Source organism: Mytilus edulis, chromosome 1, assembly GCF_963676685.1.
Source record: "Mytilus edulis chromosome 1, xbMytEdul2.2, whole genome shotgun sequence".
Lineage (NCBI taxonomy): Eukaryota > Metazoa > Mollusca > Bivalvia > Mytilida > Mytilidae > Mytilus > Mytilus edulis.
Window position 1 is genome coordinate 18,870,905 of NC_092344.1, and position 19,477 is coordinate 18,890,381.

Below are 19,477 nucleotides of genomic sequence, written 5' to 3' on the forward strand. Positions count from 1 at the left end.
GCTCACCTTGGTCTATGTGCATATCATAAACGAAGGACACAGATGGATTCATGACAAAATTGTGTTTTGGTTATGGTGATGTGTTTGTAGATCTTACTTTACTGAACGTTCTTGCTGCTTACAACTATCTCTATCTATAATGAACTTAGTAGTTAAAATATTTTGTAAAACTACTTAATGGGTCAAATGACCATTTTGATCATGTTGACTTATTTGCAGGTCTTACTTTGCTGTACGTTATTGCTGTTTACAGTTTATCTCTATCTATAATAAATTAAAGATAATAACCAAAAGCGGCAAAATGTTCTTAAAATTACAAATTCAGGGGCAGCAACCCAACAACGGGTTGCCAGATTGGTCTGAAAATTTCAGGGCAGATAGACCTTGACCTGATGAACAAATTAATTCAGTCAGATTTGCACTACATGCCTTGGTTTCTAAGATATGAGCTGAAAACTGCATTTTACCCTATGTACTATTTTAAGCCATGTCTGCCATCTTAGTTCCCAGGCGGGGTCATCGGACAAATTTTTAAACTACACACCCTAATGATGATTGTGACAAGTTTGGTTAAACCTTGTCCAAGTAGTTTCAGAGGAGAAGATTTTTTTGTAAAATATGAAAATTTGTTAAAAATTGACTATAAAGGGCAATAACTCCTTTAGGGGTCAACTAACCATTTTGGTTATTTGACTTATTTGTAGATCTTACTTGCTGAACCTTATTGCTGTTTACAGTATATCTTTATCTATAATAATATTCAAGATAATAACCAAAAACTGCAAAATTTCCTCAAAATTACCAATTCAGGGGCAGCAACAGGTTGTCCGATTCAATTGAAAATTTCAGGGTTGATAGACCTTGACCTAATAAACAATTTTACCACATGTCCAGTTGGTCTAAATGCCTTGGTTTCAGAGATATACGCCAAAATTTACATTTTACCATTATGTTCTATTTTTAGCCATATGGCCATCTTGGTTGGTTGGCCGGGTCACCGGACACATTTTTTTTTAAACTAGATACCCCAATGAGGATTGTGGCCAAGTTTGGTTAAATTTAACCATTTAGTTTCAGAGGAGATTTTTGGAAAAGTTAACGACGACAGGCACCAAGACACCTAATGAACCTGTTCAAGTGACAAACTGTGTCTTCCAGTATCTCATCATCTGAATATAAAGAATTCAACAACGCCTTTTTCATGTCTGGATACATCTTAGCTGGCAAATCATAAGAGAAGCACACATTAAATCATTCATTATTTAATAATAACTCTTATCTTAGCAAAACAGAATACAGATCTGATGAAATAAATATCACAGTGTCCTCATGTACAATAATTTACAATTATGACCAATATATCCTTTGAGGATGAATAATGATTATGCCACTAAATGTCTGAATCCTACATTATGATGGATATCTTTCTACAAGCATTCCATGGCCCTGCAAAAATAAAAGATAAACAATCATATACATGTTGTGGTTTTGTTTACAGTAATTTTCAGCTGATATTTAGTGTGTAAGATGCGCCGATCTTAATGGAAACATGGTTATCAGCTGATGTTATTTATCTCAAATATATCTGCATCTAATTAATGCTGGAAAAGTTACTTTTACACTGCAGTAGTCTAGACATTTCTGTATTGTTTAAGGTGCATGTCTCATTGTTGAAGATTATGCTTGAATGACATTTATAAATATCAATGTGTGAACTCTTTTGTCTCTGTGGAGTTGTATTACATAATGTACATAATTCCACAGTGGTTATCATGGACATTTTTTTTTAGTTTTTAATTAATGATTTTGAACATTTGGATTAACCAGTTCTACACTTCATGCTTGCTCATTTGTCAAGTGTGTATTAAAATTCAAATGGCAGCTTTTAGTCAATCTTTTTTTAAGGAAGACTCCCTTTAAAGGCACTCCTTTATATTGCTGCTGACAGTTGTGTAAAATAATAATATTGCATTGTGTAATTACAATGTCCAAACATGGGGCAAATTTGCTATTAGCGCCATGACATGCACATGTAGCAGAGTGATTTTTATGATTATTTTATATATTGTAAAAATCATCTATTTAATTACTATGTTTATTATAAAAGCTTAATTCCATATTTTGAATATAGTATTTTGGTTAAATCATTACTTGCAAAAATTTACTTTTATGTATAGTAATATTCACGTTATTTTCTATGAATATTCATTAGGGATTTACTTGAATTGTTCTATTTGATTGGCTGTTTATATTTCCCGGTTAAGTTTAATTTCCTTTGTTTTGTACCTGTACATTTCCACGGGACGATAGCCATGACATTCCATTGAATTTATCTGTTTATATTGACCACATAGTTTACCTGTAAACCTTATATATTTTGGACAACATTATTATAGAATACTGTAAGTTACTTCTTTATTAACATTATTTATATTTTTCACGTAAATGAGATTCTAGTAAAGTTTCTATTTTGTCTTGTAAGTCTTGTAATGTTCTCCTCATATCGCATGTATGTAACACAAGTACACGAGATGTACATGATAGTATTTTATTAAGCTAGAAGTAAATGATTTTATAATCTACGGTTTATTTGCCACGGTAGAATTGTATTGTTAATTTGCGTACATTACTATTTGATTATTGTCATGAATAGTCTATATTTTATAAATGGCGGCTTATTAAGTGAAAGACGGAAAAGTGTTTCCATTTATATAAAGTAATAGTTTTGTAGTGAATAGTTTTTATCAAGTACAAATATGAATGAGTAAAGAATATTTGTTACGTTGTATATTTTTATAAATAGAGTCCGAGTATTTATGTTCGTATTTTGGTTTCAGGACTCCATGTAATGTAATTATGTAGAACACATGATTGTGTGATGTTTATATGATGTGCCGTTAACCGTATCAGTACAACTCACTCCACAAGTGGTAAGAGTATATTTATTTATAGTTTAGCATTGTTTATATTGTATTGTAAACATGACTTACCTCCCGTTAGTTTGGAGCTTTTAACGAATAGATAATATTGACATCATAAGTCTTTATGATTATTATATTTGCAACTTTATGATTGTTGTATGATATTATGTAGTTAATTATTATACCTATTATATATTTTAATGAAGTCATTATTAATAAATGTAGATATAACATTTATTATATACCGTTTGTAAGGTAAACCAGTATTGAATACAAATACACAGTTACAGGTAAACACAAATTACTTTCCGATTTAGTATATAGACAAAGGTCAAGCTATTGTAAAAGTACACGTGACACCCGATGTCAATTTCATTGAATATAAACACTGAACATTTTCTACTTGCAATACATTTTACTTGCTATTTAGTTAATAACAGTTAAAGGTATTATTTACTATATTTCTGTATTATATAACCTGTGATATTCGTAAAAGTATTATATTTATGTTATATGAAATAGCTTGTTATTTATAAATGTTGTATTGCTATTTCAGACTTGATTTATCTGCTGGTACAATAAAGCATCAGAACCCTTAGCTCTTGTTGGTGTTATTCGTTATCATAGAAAACCACCTACTACACACACATCTCTTGTACAACAAGAATGTGTCCAAAGTACACGGATGCCCCACTCGTATTATCATTTTCCATGTTCAATGGACCGTGAAATTGGGTAAAAAATCTAATTTGGCCTTAAAAGTAAAAAGATCAACCAAAAGGGAACATGTGTACTAAGTTTCAAGTTGATTGGACTTCAGCTTCGTCAAAAACTACCTTGACCAAAAACTTTAACCAGAAACTCGCACTTTTAATTTCTATGTTCAGTGGACCCTGAAAATGGGGTCAAAAGTTTAATTTTGTTTTAAAATAAGAAAGATCATATCATAAGGAACATGTGTATTAAGTTTCAAGTTGATTGGACTTCAGCTTCATCAAAAACTACCTTGACCAAAAACTTTAACCTGAAGTGGGATGAACGGACGGACGGAAGGACGCACAGACCAGAAAACATAATGCCCCTCTACTATCGTAGGTGGGGCATAAAAATAAAGACATACGGTTAGTGTATACCAGGGTAATAGTATATCAGGTAGTTTTTCGCATTTGTTATAAGTAATTCATATCCTGTAATTTATATCTGTAGTTGCAATTATACATCTATATTATATGACAATAACTTACAATGCCCCCAGCAGCACAAGCTGCAACTAATGCAAACTGTCCATCTTCTTGTTGTAATCTGTGGGCAGCTGTTGTGACCAGTCTCACACCAGTAGCACCAAATGGATGTCCTATTGATAAAGATCCTCCCCAGTTGTTAAATTTCTCCATTTGAGGAATACCAACCTGTAAATAATACAATGTCAATCATAAAAACTTTGCTCTTGGTAAAATAAGCCTAGGAAAATTGGTTCAATCCCTTAATCGTACCCAAGTGAGTGAAAATACCATAAATCTGACAAAAATCCATGACAAATGAAATCATCTACTTACACACAGTTTTACTTCTTAAGTGATGAAAAAATGAACAACTAAGATTAATCTATTTAGAATTTAGAAGATTGGTAATAATGTAGCTTTATTTTTATTGTTACTAATTCAGAATGTAAAGTAATACTGTTACAAGTAACTGTGACGAATTTTATAAATTTTTCATTACTTTTCTTTATTTCAAATAGAAAAGTTTCATATTCCAGTAGACACTTACTTAACACTTAATGAAAGTATCCATTAAGTGTTAACATATATATCTGGTAATTTTGAAATTAAATTTTTAAAGACACATAGAAAACACATATTCACCTTTGCTTTTCTTCCCATCTGTGTTTTGGCAAAGTAATCTGAGTCCATAGCTTTCAAGTTTGCTAAAATTTGTCCCTGAAATTATAAAATTCTGACATGGTTGAATTTATCAAAGCTATATTATACATTATGTATTGATCAATCTGGTTTGGCTTTTTCCTATAACTTTTTGTGGATTTAGTATTATTTGTTGGATACCAATTTTCGTGGGTTATGTGGATACAGGACAGTGAACCACAAAGTCATATGTTCAACAAATTACAAATTTCCAATATGATGTGTCTGCAGAATCTATGAAAACTGATACCCACGAATTAAAAATAATCCACAGTATGGCTGCTGATCACAGTGTTAAGTGTAATGTTGACTGCCAAAATTCTTCGTCAATTAATAAGTAAAGCCTCAGGCTGATATGGGAGTCTTGGAATGATACCAGGGCCAATATGGAAAAAGGGAATTTAATAATCTATACATATAAACTTACAGCAAAAGCTTCATGGTATTCAAATACATCAATGTCGTTCATGGTCAATCCAGCTCTTTCTAAAACTTTAGGTGTTGCATAAGTTGGTCTGGAAAAATAATGAAGATAATTTTAGTGTGAAATGAGGCGGTTAAGGTAAGCAAGATCATAAAAAAATAATACCACAATACATACCCCTCAACTATTGACTGAAGTTCAAATGAAATCCATATGGACATGGACAAAAAAAGTTACATTACCAATTCATTTTTATATTCCAGCATCACAGTTATGGTAACCCAAACAACTAAAAAAGAATTCTCATATTAAACACAGTATTCTGCCTAAGAAAAATAATGCAGAAGTTATTTCCCCTTGCTAAATGAATATTTTACTATAAAAAAAATCTACGCAACAAATCACTGATTTCATTTCTTTTTTTCAGTTAACTTGTTGCAGGTAAGATAAACAAATTAAAACTTACCCTAACAATAGCTGGTCCTTTGGGTCTTGTGAGACATATACATAATCTCTGAGGTAAGCTTTAGGTTTTAATCCCATAGCCAAAGCCTTCTCTTCTGACATGATCAGACAAGCTGATGCACCATCAGTCTAAAGGAAAAATTAACACAAAGATGATTAGAGAGAGTTTAAATCATTCTTGACAAAAAAATGTCAATGAAATTTGAGATTTTCAAAACTCATGCCCAAAAATAACTATCAATTTTATTGATGAAATCTACTTATTAATAAATATTTCATCAAAATTTAATTCTAGTGAAGGGACTTTAACTGAACAAAAGCTAAAATCATGAAAATTGAACATGACCTGTAACTTGTCATGATAAAACAATAAACCAAATATCTAATCAATATCTTTGAGCACGAAAAAAACCAGACAGAGTGCAAACCTAAAGTCCTCTTAGACTTCTGTCAGTAGGAAACTTATAATCTATACATTGGTGGATTTCCATATGACATCATTGAATTTAAATTTACATAAATAACATAAAGATTGCACATTTACATACTTCTCATCCAAATGGTGTTATAAATTTCAATTTCATCCGATATATTTGTTTATTGTCAATTTCATGATTTTTATCTGATATATTTGTTAATTGTCAATTTCATTTGTCAATTTTATCTGTCAGTTTTATCTGATATATTTGTTAATTGTCAATTTCATCTGATATATTTTTTAATTGTTATCTAAAAATACAAACCAGAAATGATGAATTAGCAGCAGTGATTGTTCCATGAGGTTTGATGAACGCTGGTTTCAGCTTTGCCATTTTTTCATATGATGATGGTCGGATACCATTATCTTTGACCACTGGTTTGCCTACTCCTATGTTTAAATAAAATGTGTGGCTATCAGTTCTTAATAAACAGTCAGAATCCTGCAAATTTCATCATTTTGTAATCTTGATTCAATACTGAGCTGAAAAGTTTTTCTGAACAGTTTTTTTTAATCCAACTGAACAAAAATTAAAATTAATGAGATTAATGTCTTACAAATAGTAGAAAATGTAGCCTATAAAATAAAACAGGATATCTTTTCATCTTTTAATAATGTGGTCTATTGAAGAGGGGAACAGTGACCTACAATTGCTTTTATCTACTGTGGATTCATTATTATTCATTTGATACCAATTTTCCTTGCTTTCGTGAGTACAGTTGAACCACAAAATTAAACAAATTACAAATTTCATATAGGCTTGTATACAGACTTCTGCAAAACTACAAAATTAAATATCCATGAACATGCAATTTTTCCTTAATCCACGAAAATTGGAATAACGAAAATAAACAAATCCACAGTAAGTCATTTGAACTTTGGTTGGCATTCATACTACTTCTCCTTTTTTATATATTGGATACCATTATTACAGCAGAAAAATTGTTTCTTCACTTTATCAAAGTTTGTGCAATGGGAACACAATTAAATTTCAATGTCTCCTAAGATTAGAGGAACATGTATTCTAACTGAGTGGTTTAAAACTTTAACTTGAATTCATTTGTGTATAAAATCTTTGAGAATTTTGAAAAGTTAATAGAGAATGTTTTAAACAACTTTTTCAAGCATACTATACAAAACTGAAAGAAAGTCAGTCGTCTGTAGATTGTAATGCAATAAAAAGGATGTACAAACCTGGTACTTTATAAGTAATGACATCACTAAGAAATCCTTTCTCTGTTGCCTCAGCTGCTAGTGTATGTGACCTTATAGCAAAATCGTCCTAAATAAAAAGAAAATTTAAAAAAAAATCATCAAAGGGTTTCATGCTATTGAACAGACACTGTTTGGCATGCGGCCTACCAGCCGTACATCCAAAAATCATTAACCCATTTTTATTTAATAAATCAGCTTAAAAATCTTAACAAAATACATCATGAAAATGTAGCAGTTGTTACCTGTCCATTGTCAGTACTAACATGTGCATTTTTACATATTCAAAACTTTACACATGTTAACTATAAATTTGGATTTTCTGACAGCAATCAGTTATTACAAGGAATGAACTAGATATATGACAACCATTGTTCGACAAATTTATGAAGATGAAAACTAATGAAATTAAAGACTTGTATGCAGTGTTCTAGCTACAAAGTTTGAACAGGGTGCTGCGTCGCCCTTTTTTATAGACGCCCGTGCCTTTTTTCTATCGTCCCTCAGGCGCCCTGCCGTTTTAATCGCGGAAAAATCAGCAATTTCTGCCTTTGAAATACCAGTAAATTCGTAATTCTTCCATGAACAGGAAGTTCAGCTACCTGTGCAACTTGTCAATTTAAGTAACCCATTAAGTGTATGGCTTCTCCTGACAGCTTCGGTGTCAAACACATTGTTAATTAACACCAATTACCTTAATAGCTTAAGGTCATACATAATTTGTGTATATCAACAAAATGAGTTACTTCCCCTTATGTATCACCTGTTCACAATATATTCCTTAAATTTATGTTTCTTTTTGTAAAAGGATTAAATATAAAATTAATTTAATGCAAATGCAAATAAGAATATTAAATTAAATTATTTTCACTTAAATATACTTCAAAAATAAATATTTTGAAAATTATATTTTGCATCTTTACTTCCATTAACTGATCTATCAAGGGCAAATAATAATAAAAAAATCACAATATCTGCTTTCATACTTGGTGAGACAGAATAAAGATAAAAAAAAAGATAAAAAAGAAGTAGCATCAACTATATAATATGTAGGAAACAGCTTCCTAAAAGGGTCTAAGCATCATGACCATAGATTTATGAAGTCAACCATATGAAATTGTGCCAAAAGTATTGAAAAATATTACTACATTTTAACTGAAACTTTAATTTCAAGAATGCATATTTATAATTATGAGGCTTAAATAATTTCAGTGACATTAATTAACGCGTAAAATTGCCCTTTTTCTAACTAGCAACCTGCCCTTTTCAAATCCTGGCTAGAACACTGGAATGCATATCTTACCACCTATATTTATCCTTTTATTGATCATATCATAAACATTTATTTTACTTATAAATTGGCAATCAATATTATTGCAACATAGGAAAACAGCCTTGTCTCACAGTATGTAAATGTATCTAACTGAAATAATCATGTCATGTCTAGTTTTAACAATGTATGAATAGTTGACTGAAATAACCAGGCTTGTGATCAGTTTTAACAAGGAGTACATTTTCAGCCTCTAAGCCCTTTTTCACAATGAGAATATAACTAACCTGTTCCTTTCTAGTGACACCAAATGTAGCACAGAGTCTGTCTGCTGAATGACCCATAGATTCACCTGTAGAAAACTCAGCCACAGCAGGTAACTACAAATAAAAGACACTTTTCATGAATATTACATTCTGGACATTCTGATAAGCAAATCAATCCAATTGGTTAAATTCAGTTTATTGTTGTGGTTATATAAAAAATTTCACATATAAAAATTTAAATAATGTCTGAATATGTAAAACTTTTTACTATACTTTTGACAGAATACACATTTAATTTATTACAATATTAAAAGAAAGTAAGTATATTACAGCAAAATTTCTTGTCCGCTGAATGTAATTGCATTATAATAAAGAGTATAGCTCACACTTTAGTCCCTTCACTACCTGAAATTCAAAGTAATCACTGTTCAATATCTGAACCTATAAAAATGTACCTTTTTCTGTCAGTAACAGAAACAAACATCAAAATAAGATGCTGTTGTGACCAAATTCATTACCCTTGATCCCCTTTCATGGTTACCTTTTTGGAAGCCCTGCCTCAAGAGATATTCCAGAATCAAGTGTATGAGGGGGTTTAAAATGTACATTTTTATAACAATCACCCACACAATATATTTGAAAAAACATCCATCTATCCATATATATTTTACACTAGATGTGTCGAAGCGACACAAATGGCCCGTCTCAAAAAGTTGAAAAATCTGCAATTTCAATAACACATGTGGACACAAACATGATGGTAGTCTCACATATCAAAAATCAGCTCAAAATCTGGAGGGATATAGACAAATGTCCATATAACTGTGATTTTCAACAATTTTCAAAGTTGTAAACCCTTAATTTTGGCAAAAATTAGCGGAGCAGAACGAAACTTAAACTTGATCTGTAACTTATCATGGTTGGCTCACATACCAAAAATCAGTCCAACACCTGAAGGCGTCTGAGAAAAACTATGTATAATGGTTTGTTGCGGAATGACAGAATGACGGAAGGATTGAAATACGGAATGACAGAATTATGGACAAGGGTAAAACTATAAGGCACAGAAAACTTAGTTGCGGGGCCATAAAAAAATTATCTCATCATATATTGTCCTTCTGGTATATAAAAGTACACTTACCTCAGGTGCCCATATGGAAGGTTTAATCATCTGAGAGAAAAGACCTAGTTTTGCTGGTAATGTTTTTGCCTTAGGAAAAGACAACATATGCTTTCTCATCTTTCTACTAAATCTTATAGGTACATCAGACATAAATTCAACACCGCCAGCAACCACAGTGTCCATTTGACCAGATGCAATCATCCCAATTCCTACAATACAAGTGAAATATACCATAAAAGTGGTTTAGCAAAGTCATAAACATTCATTGCTCTATAGAACTCACTAGAAAACATGATAATGGAAGCTTTAAATGCACTTTCGTCCAAACAAATAACTTGAAAGATAATTATAATTTTTTTTATCTAAAAGCAGTGTTAAATTTATTGAATACAAGTTTTCATCTTCCAGCAGCATTACCAAGATGACAAATTCATTAAATAAAGTGCTTCTTCTGTACTGGTTTTCATAATGCGAATTTTGCAATCACATGTTCTTAAAATCTTGTTTTATGAATTTAAGAAATAATAGTGTTCATGTTGGTTGGTGTATGTTGTTAAGTGGTGATTTACAAATTGTAATCTATCTGATATATCTATTTATTCATTCAACTGAATGTACGTTCCAATTATATGGCAAATAAGGTTATCCATCCAAACAGTATTTTTAGCCATTTGTTTTTATTATAAAAATTGTGTATTAATAGGTTTCACAAAAATTATTAAATCTTTCTTTTAAAATTTTGATAGCATTTTTGTATGAAGCATTTTCAGATATATCAATAAATAATTCATTTTTTTTGTCCAAAGTTCAAAAATAAATGCACACTAAAATTTCTGAATTTTTACGGAAACATGTCAGAAATTCTAGTCTTGATGTACATGTTTATGCAAATTATATATCACTGTACACAATTTAATTGTAACTGTCAACTATGTAAACTTATGATTTTTATATATCACTTTCCTTGGTGCATTCATTGTAGGACTATTTGTACATCGAAAGCAAAAATAGATAACCCAGTACAGGTATACAGTCATAGGTACAACTTTAAACAAGAATGTGTCCCCAGTACACGGATGCCCCACTCGCACTATCATTTTCTATGTTCAGTGGACCGTGAAATTGGGGTCAAAAGTCTAATTTGGCATTTAAATTAGAAAGATCATATCATAAGGAACATGTGTACTAAGTTTGAAGTTGATTGGACTTCAACTTCATCAAAAACTACCTTGACCAAAAACTTTAACCTGAACGAACGGACGGAAGGACGCACAGACCAGAAAACATAATGCCCCTCTACTATCGTAGGTGGGGCATAAAAAAAAATTATGACAAGTTTACTGTTTTTTGTTTGGACAAAGCTATATAATCTCCATTGATATGAGATTTAACAATGCATACCAAACCTCAACAACTTTTCCTAAGAGATTCATGATAAGACTAACATACCTTTACAAAAGAAAGACAGTAACAATTTTTTAGGTAAGCTACAAGCCTAACAGAAAATCAATTGATTGTACATACCTGTAGTAATAGCTTGGTTTGATGAAATGCATGCTTGAGTGACAGTATGAGATGGTATTTTGTCTGAAAAACCAGCACCAAGGGCTGCCTGAAATAAAAGTGATGAATAGAATGGTTTGGAGATATTCACAACAGATATTTTGCAACCAGAGCAATTTTGTGATTATCTGAAATCAATTTCTTTTTTCCTACTGTATTTTCCCATATAATGATTAGGTTTAAATCTGAGGTTATAAATATAGGAGCTACATGAACATAATTTCAGACAAAATAATAGGTGAATTTGTTAATATTTTGTATTTGATTTTCTTTTTTTATACAGCCTATCATTATTGTGTATTAGTTTTACATGTCTGCTTGAAATGTTTATAAGTACAAGTCTGATAAAATCTAATATAATATTAATAGGATAACAAGAGGCTGTCACAACGACAGCAAACCGGATTTATTAACATTTATTTGTGTCCTGGCAATATCACAAGAACCATTACTGATGAATGGTGAAAGTGAAAATCGTCAATATCAAATTTGACCTCCATTTTGTCATCAGTATCAACATATTAAAATTTGAAAAGCTTAGATTGAATGGTTCATGAGTAAATGCAACAACCTGAATGGAAACGCCATTTTACGATCTTTCAAGAACCATAACTCCTGAACGGTAAAAGTCAAAATCGTCATTATTGAACTTGACCTCTATTTTGTCATCCGTAACAACATATTAAAATTTCAAAAGCTTTGGTTGAATGGTTCATGAGAAAATGCACGGACACGACGGGAAACACCATTTTTCAATCTTTCAAGAACCATAACTCCTGAACGGTAAAAGTCAAAATCGTCATTATTGAACTTGACCTCCATTTTGTCATCAGTAACAGCATATTAAAATTTCGGAAGCTTTGGTAGAACAGTTCATGCATAAATGCACGGACACGACTGGAAACTCCATTTTTCAATCTTTCAAGAACCATAACTCCTGAACGGTAAAAGTCAAATTCGTCATTATTGAACTTGACCTCCATTCTTTCATAAGTAACAACATATTAAAATTTGGGAAGCTTTGGTAGAACAGTTCATGCGTAAATGCACGGACAACTCCATTTTTCAATCTTTCAAGAACCATAACTCCTGAACGGTAAAAGTCAAAATCGCAATTATTGAACTTGACCTTCGAATAGTTGTCAGTAATAACATATTAAAATTTTAAAAGCTTTGGTTGAACGGTTCATGAGTTAATGCACGGACAACATTTGATTGCCGCCCGCCCGCCCGCCCGACTGCCCGCCCGCCCGCCGTACATCCCCAAATCAATAACCGACATTTTTGTCACAAAAATCCGGTTAAAAAGTATAACATCAATCCTTCCTTACCTCTCTTGCCACATTACTGGTTTTTACTTCCTGGATAACTATTCCATACACAATGTAATCAACTATATCTACAAAATTCAAATCTCTACGTTAGTTCTTAATATTTTATTACACAATTCTGTATGGTAACACACAGATGCCGAGTTTTTCAACTTCTGTTTCATTAACCTTATCCATACATGTTTTTTATTTAGAAAATAATCAATGTATTTTGTCATTGAGAAAGCTTGCAGATTCCTATTAATACTATCTTTAAGTAAATTCTATGTTTTTTTTTTTATTACAACCAAGGTTAAAGGCACCATTTTGATAATGTTTACTCTACCTCCAAATTTTGGAATAAGTTCAGTGTAAAAGTCCTCATAATCACACAAAAAAATAGTTTCAATCATAAAAATTCCAAAATATCAGAAATATATTAAATCAAATATTTAGTATTAACTTACCTTTGTCTACTCCTGACTTTTTAACCAATCCACTGAAGAAAAAAAGTATAAAAATGATAAATAATAAAGCCTTCAAAGAGTCTTGTTTTTTTTAAAATGTATTCAACTTCCATATACCTTGATGCATTTATTTGTAATAATAAATTTACTAATATGATGATTTTACACACTGACACCACTCAAATGTTATTTGGTTTATTTGTACTAGTACAAATTAAAATATGTTGATTTATTTTAAAAGTTAAACACAATGATTTGAATTTTAACAACTAAAGTTTTAAGTGGTGGGTGTATATTGCAAGATAAAAACAATATTTATTTCATATCGGTTGAGAATAAGATTCTCTTATTGGATAAAAAGGGGTCACATGACATTCATAATTCTTCAGTAATAAATTCCATTGGTCATTACCAGAACAAAACGGACCAGAAAACAGGTCGTTAACGAACTTTTACATGATAATGACCGGTGGGGCATGGTTTCTGTCTGATAATGACTGGTGGGGCGTGGTTTCCGTCTGATAATGACCGTTGGGGCGTGGTTTCTCTGTTAATGACCGATGGGGCGTGGTTTCTCTGTTTAGAGAGATGTGTACCTTTTTTAAAACATGTTCCTGTTTTTAATATTATATTTCAGTTGTTGAATTGTTTATTAAATGTTTTCGTTAATAATAAAATTAAAGAGAACTTGACTGAGTATTTATATACTGAAAAACTGCACTAAAATGAATGGCAGTATTATTACGACTGGTCTTCACTCTTTGCCATAGAAATCATACAACTACTCGAGTTCGCTTTAGGCATTTGAATTTATGAGAATTTTCCAAATGGTTTCTCAATGAAATAAACATAATAGTTCTTGAAAAAATGGTCATCATCGTGATACATGGACTGCCCGTAGGACAGTCCATATATCACGATAATGACCAGTTTTTAAGAACTATTATATAAATATATATACATCTTCCGAAAATATAAAATTTATTTGAACTAGTTATAAAACAGGAGAAAAGCTCGGTGAGCCTTGCTTTTCATTCTGTTTCTAAAGCTTATAAACTAAATTTTATATTTCTGACAATGTATTGTATATTTATGTGAATTTAAAGTTTTGTTATCTGATACATGTAAATTAAAGGTGCATTTATCAATATATGATACACAGCTCTCACTTAACTTTTTTTTCTTAATACCAGTGTAAAATTATCCATGAAATACTTACTGTAACGCTGCTCTTGCCAGGTCATGTGGCATTAAATTTTTATAATCTGTTCCCGACATCAGAAATGGAGTTCTTACTCCTTCAACAAGAACTACATTTTTAACTCCTGGCTTCGATAAAGTCTTTTCTAAAACATAAATGGTAAGTCTATAATTCTAATACAAATATATAGTCAAGCTGCAAGAATTATTTTTTAAACATATTATTTTAACAAACACATACCTTTCAATAGCTGCAAAAACGTAGCTCTTAAGGTCCTTTTGATGATTTTGACAAAAAGAAATTCAAAAGACAATAGACATGATAGAGCTACTTTTTCGCAGCTAACCTGTCAACTGACCCATATTCGGCGGGTGTGACCCGAGATTTTCACAATTCTGAGGGATCACCCGCCGGGTCATTGAATATCCCGGGATTTCCGAAAATGACCCGTTTTTACATGGATTTTTTAGCCTAAGATTGATTTCATCATAAGTGATTTTCCATTAAAATACTGGCAAAATCGTAATTCTTCCTTGAACAGGAAGTTCAGCTAGCTGTGTAAAATGTAAAATTAAGTTACCCATTAAGTGCATGGCTTCACGTGACAGCTTTGGTGTCAAACACACTGTTAATTAACACCAATTACCTTAGATTTAAGTCGTAGATAAATTTAACTGTTATTTTACAAACGTTTTTCAACATGACTTACTTTCCCTTTTTTGTCACCATTCAAAATTGTTCCTTATATTTACGTTTTTTGGGGTAAAAAAGATAAAATCTAAAACAAAAAGAATTTAAATACATATTGAAATATAACTTATTATTATTTTTATACCTTTAATAATACAATTATAAAAAAATATTGAAAATTATTTTATCAATCTATACTTCCTTTAACTGTTTGACTTTATTTTACTATACTATAATTTCAACAATCTAATAGAGAAACAGCTAATGTGAAAAGGCTGTATCGCCAGTCACAAACAACAGATACATCATGTGTAGAAATCAGGCGCGGATCACTGTCCAGGGCTCACACTACTTCAGAATTATAGGGAGAAGTGACTTCTCTTTTTGAAACTGATAGGGAGAAGTGGTGAGATTTGAAAGAGAAGTGCTCATTCGCGCGGTGCGATACAATGTTTGGATTTTACAATAGTATAAAGGGTCATATGTAAATAATGTTCTTTTTATACTGTTCAATTCATATCTGAGTAAAAAAATTACAATTAAAGTAACATTTGAAATTAAAAGTTGTTTAAGCTTGTGAGAAACTACCAACTAAATATCTAGCACTAAAAAAATAAAAAAATATTAAAAAAAATGTAAAAAAATTATTATATATCAATTACAATTTAATTCAAAATTATCTTGTGTATGACATTCAGTGTTTCTCATAAAAAAATATAAAAGTTATTTAAGGGGGTTCGCGGGTCTAAATCATTTATATAGGATTTCTCTATATTTTTCTATAAATGATCTTTATCTTATAGTTAATAGAAAAATAAAATAAAAAAGTAGGGTCACCGTTCATTTGCGCTCACAATCTGCCTTCGAAAGAAGCATACATTTGTGTAAAGGCGTTTTTTTTCTGTTGAAGTAATAGGAGAAATAAAGGTAATATCGAAAGAAATAAAAGAAATTTATTACAGAAATCGCTAAAATTTTACAATAATTTAGTTTAAGTATAGCTTATATGGAAATTATATTAAAAAAGATAGGTCACCGATGAGTTGAAAAAGATATTTCAATTTTAGAGCCAAAAAATGGCATTTTTTCACCAAAGGGAGATAATTTGGAACTTTTTCAATGATGTATACATTTTGAAAGTCATCTGGGGCCAACACGAATTGATTGTTTTGAATGATTTTTGTACCATATGATAAAGTAACAACTACAAAAGGAAATAAATAAAATTTGTAATGAAAAACAAATGTTTGATTTTTTTCTAAAATTTTTATACCCTCGAGCCTCCTTAAGCTGGGCCATAATATATTGATATTAGTATAATAGTCTCAGAGTTAAGCAACTTTAATCAATAGTTTGAAACAATCCATAAAAAATATAAGGAATTATATACACCAAACAATTAGATGTAACCAAAAGTCTCTTAATGCGTGTGGAATGCGTAATTTTCCCCTTTGGGATCAATATTCTTCTGTCAGCTGTTCCATCCGTGCGTCCGTAGTAATTATTGTAAAAGTACGGATTTCGGTCATAGCTGGTCCGCTTCAGATCCGGAGATTAGAAATCGGTCAATGGCGGACGAATGCAAGAAAATTTACAAAAATAAACGATGTTTGACAAGTTATTTGGAAAGGAACATGACGTTTTTAATGCAATAAATGGATTAAAATTTACTGGAGGCAACTTTTATCACGTTTAAATGAAGTAACAAACTTATTTTGCCGCCGAAATTGAGGTTGATGTACGTTTTCGAGTAACAAGCACCGGTCTTGCGGAAATGCACGAAGTGATAAAAAGTTGTATTTTTATCAAAAAACCTGCTACACACTGCGAAGACAATGCTTCAACCTCTTTTCAAAAGATAATGAATCGTTTATGTCTGAATTTCTTTAATTATCAATAAAAATTTGTTGTTTCATCAACTTGGTAAAAATTGAAAATGTCCGATGACGGAAGCGACTGAAAGCGACTGTCGTCAAGAACAGGGCGACTTGTTTTCGCTTTTGGGGGTCGGGGAAAGCGAAGTGACGGTCGGGAAGGCGACTTCTTCGCCCAAGTCGCCTGGTAGCGTGAGCCCTGGTCCAAAAAAAAGGGGGGGTTGAACCCCCCCTTTTTTTTGGACGATCAATGCATTTGAATGGGACATATAGTTGGAACCCCCCCCTTTTGTCCTGGGTTAGGAACCCCCCCTTTTTAAAATGGCTGGATCCGCCCCTGGAAATTATGTTTGAGGCTGAAACACATTAAATAAGTTCATGTAGCAATATTAATAAAAATGAATAACAAAAAGAGATTTGATTGTTACACAAATTTATCAAATGCTTTTAAAAGTGGAATGAAATAATGATTAATAAAATTTTAAATTACTTAACCAAGTGAACATGTTATGGAAACTGATTTTAATTTTGAGAAAAATGTCCCCTAAATACTGAAATTCAGCTCGAAAAAATTTGTATGCGTTATGACCTGAGATTTCATTCTTCAATTCATCGTCACAGGTTGACAGGTATGCAAACATTACATTAAAATACTTAAATCAATTAAACAAAATATCCTTTTTATATTGATTGTTTAGTCTTTTTAGCCACATGATATATAATTCAGACCAGAAAGTAACTAATTTTTCATCTTTGTTTTTCTAGAAGAAAACCACAAATATCTACTTCAGTATGAGCTGTGAAATTTTATTGACACTTATATTCAAACTTATTTGAATTCAAACAGTCTCATATATCACATTCTTTATAAATGTATTACATACCTTTTCTTGGTGCACAAAGACTGTGATTCACAGAGGTGCTCAAACATCTTAAACTAACTGCAAGAAAAAAAATACATTTTTTTTATTAACCCTTATGTTGTCATTTAAATTAATACATTGTCATGTAACCATTATTGTTTTTAAGATAAAGTTTATTGTATTATTGAAATGTTTGTGATGCATATTTGAAAAAAATACCTATATGGTCAAAATATGTGTATGGTCGGACCATGCGCATCATGACCATACGCGTATGGTCCAAATACTCATATGGTCCGAAACATATACAAGACCATGCAAGGCTTCAAAAGTGCCTCATTCTGAAATGTGTACAACTTGTCCAAAAAAGACATCAAAATAATATTCTATGTTGTATATTTAACCATTTAATTTATTAAGTCATAACTTTGATTGCCTCTAACACTTTGATATATAAACTTTGGTATCAAATTTATAACCAATTCTGGATTTGTACGACATATCGTTTCCGACTTTTGATCCGTTTTTTTAGATAGGTCGAAAACACAAGACGCTTGTTTTTGTCAACAAAGGTGTCATCGATCAAATGAACTCAAATAAAAAAAAATAATTAAAGATCGAAATATATTTCTGATACAATTATTTTATGCACAAGTATACTAGCGACTCTGAAAATATTAGGTATATTTATGTTCAAACATATAAAAGGAAAATTCGAAAAATATGTTAGTAGGTCGAAAATACAATACACAAGGATACTATGTTTCAATCACCCATCATTGCAAATTATCTTGTTTACATTGGTTACAAAAAGAATTTAAGGTCCGTCGAAAAATAAACGTCAAGAACAACCACCGGAAGTTCTCTTGACCAATCATATCAACGTATTCCCTAATATGCAAAGCATATAAAAATTATTAAAAAAAGGTACATTTGTAGATGAAAAAAGGGGGGGGGTCCAAGTGCCTGTGATTGATCCGAAATAATTATGATTTTAAACATGAGCATGAGCAAGTCAGTAATACACTGAGTGAAATGCCTTAAGTTTGTGCATTTTAATTTACAGCACTGTCTTGTTCGTTCTTTTCAAAGAGCAACATTTCGGACAAGTCAGAAAATGCGACGTCTGCAAAGTTTTTTAAGTTGAAGGCTGTCGTGTATTTCTACATTTTCAAATCAACCATACTACTACATATTATGCGTTTATATCAGTAACCTACAAGGTAAAGCTTGATGTTTCAAGGCTAAAACAGTTCTTCTCATGGAGGCAGCCATGACAGTTGATGTTGACCGTTGGACTTCACGTGACTTATAAGAAAATAGTCGATTGTGTCAAAACTTTAGTTTGTCAAACGATATTAAGCCTGTTTGTACAAGAGGCTATAAAACAACATTCATTTATCGTATCTCTGATGACTATAATTTCCT

General features: G+C 31.3%; 1 protein-coding gene across 1 annotated transcript; it reads right to left on the reverse strand.

Annotated features, from left to right (window-relative positions):
• Positions 1-1,246: 1,246 nt before the first annotated feature.
• Positions 1,247-19,436, reverse strand: LOC139525788 (trifunctional enzyme subunit beta, mitochondrial-like). The gene is made up of 15 exons (XM_071321119.1): positions 19,270-19,436; positions 18,071-18,127; positions 14,641-14,767; positions 13,422-13,453; positions 12,976-13,043; positions 11,606-11,693; positions 10,100-10,290; positions 8,980-9,072; positions 7,405-7,492; positions 6,476-6,600; positions 5,734-5,861; positions 5,271-5,358; positions 4,787-4,861; positions 4,166-4,330; positions 1,247-1,446 (listed from the first exon to the last, which is right to left on the reverse strand). Exons 1-15 carry the CDS (start codon positions 19,322-19,324, stop codon positions 1,411-1,413), a joined length of 1,416 nt encoding a protein of 471 aa, XP_071177220.1. The 5' UTR covers positions 19,325-19,436; the 3' UTR covers positions 1,247-1,410.
• Positions 19,437-19,477: the final 41 nt, after the last annotated feature.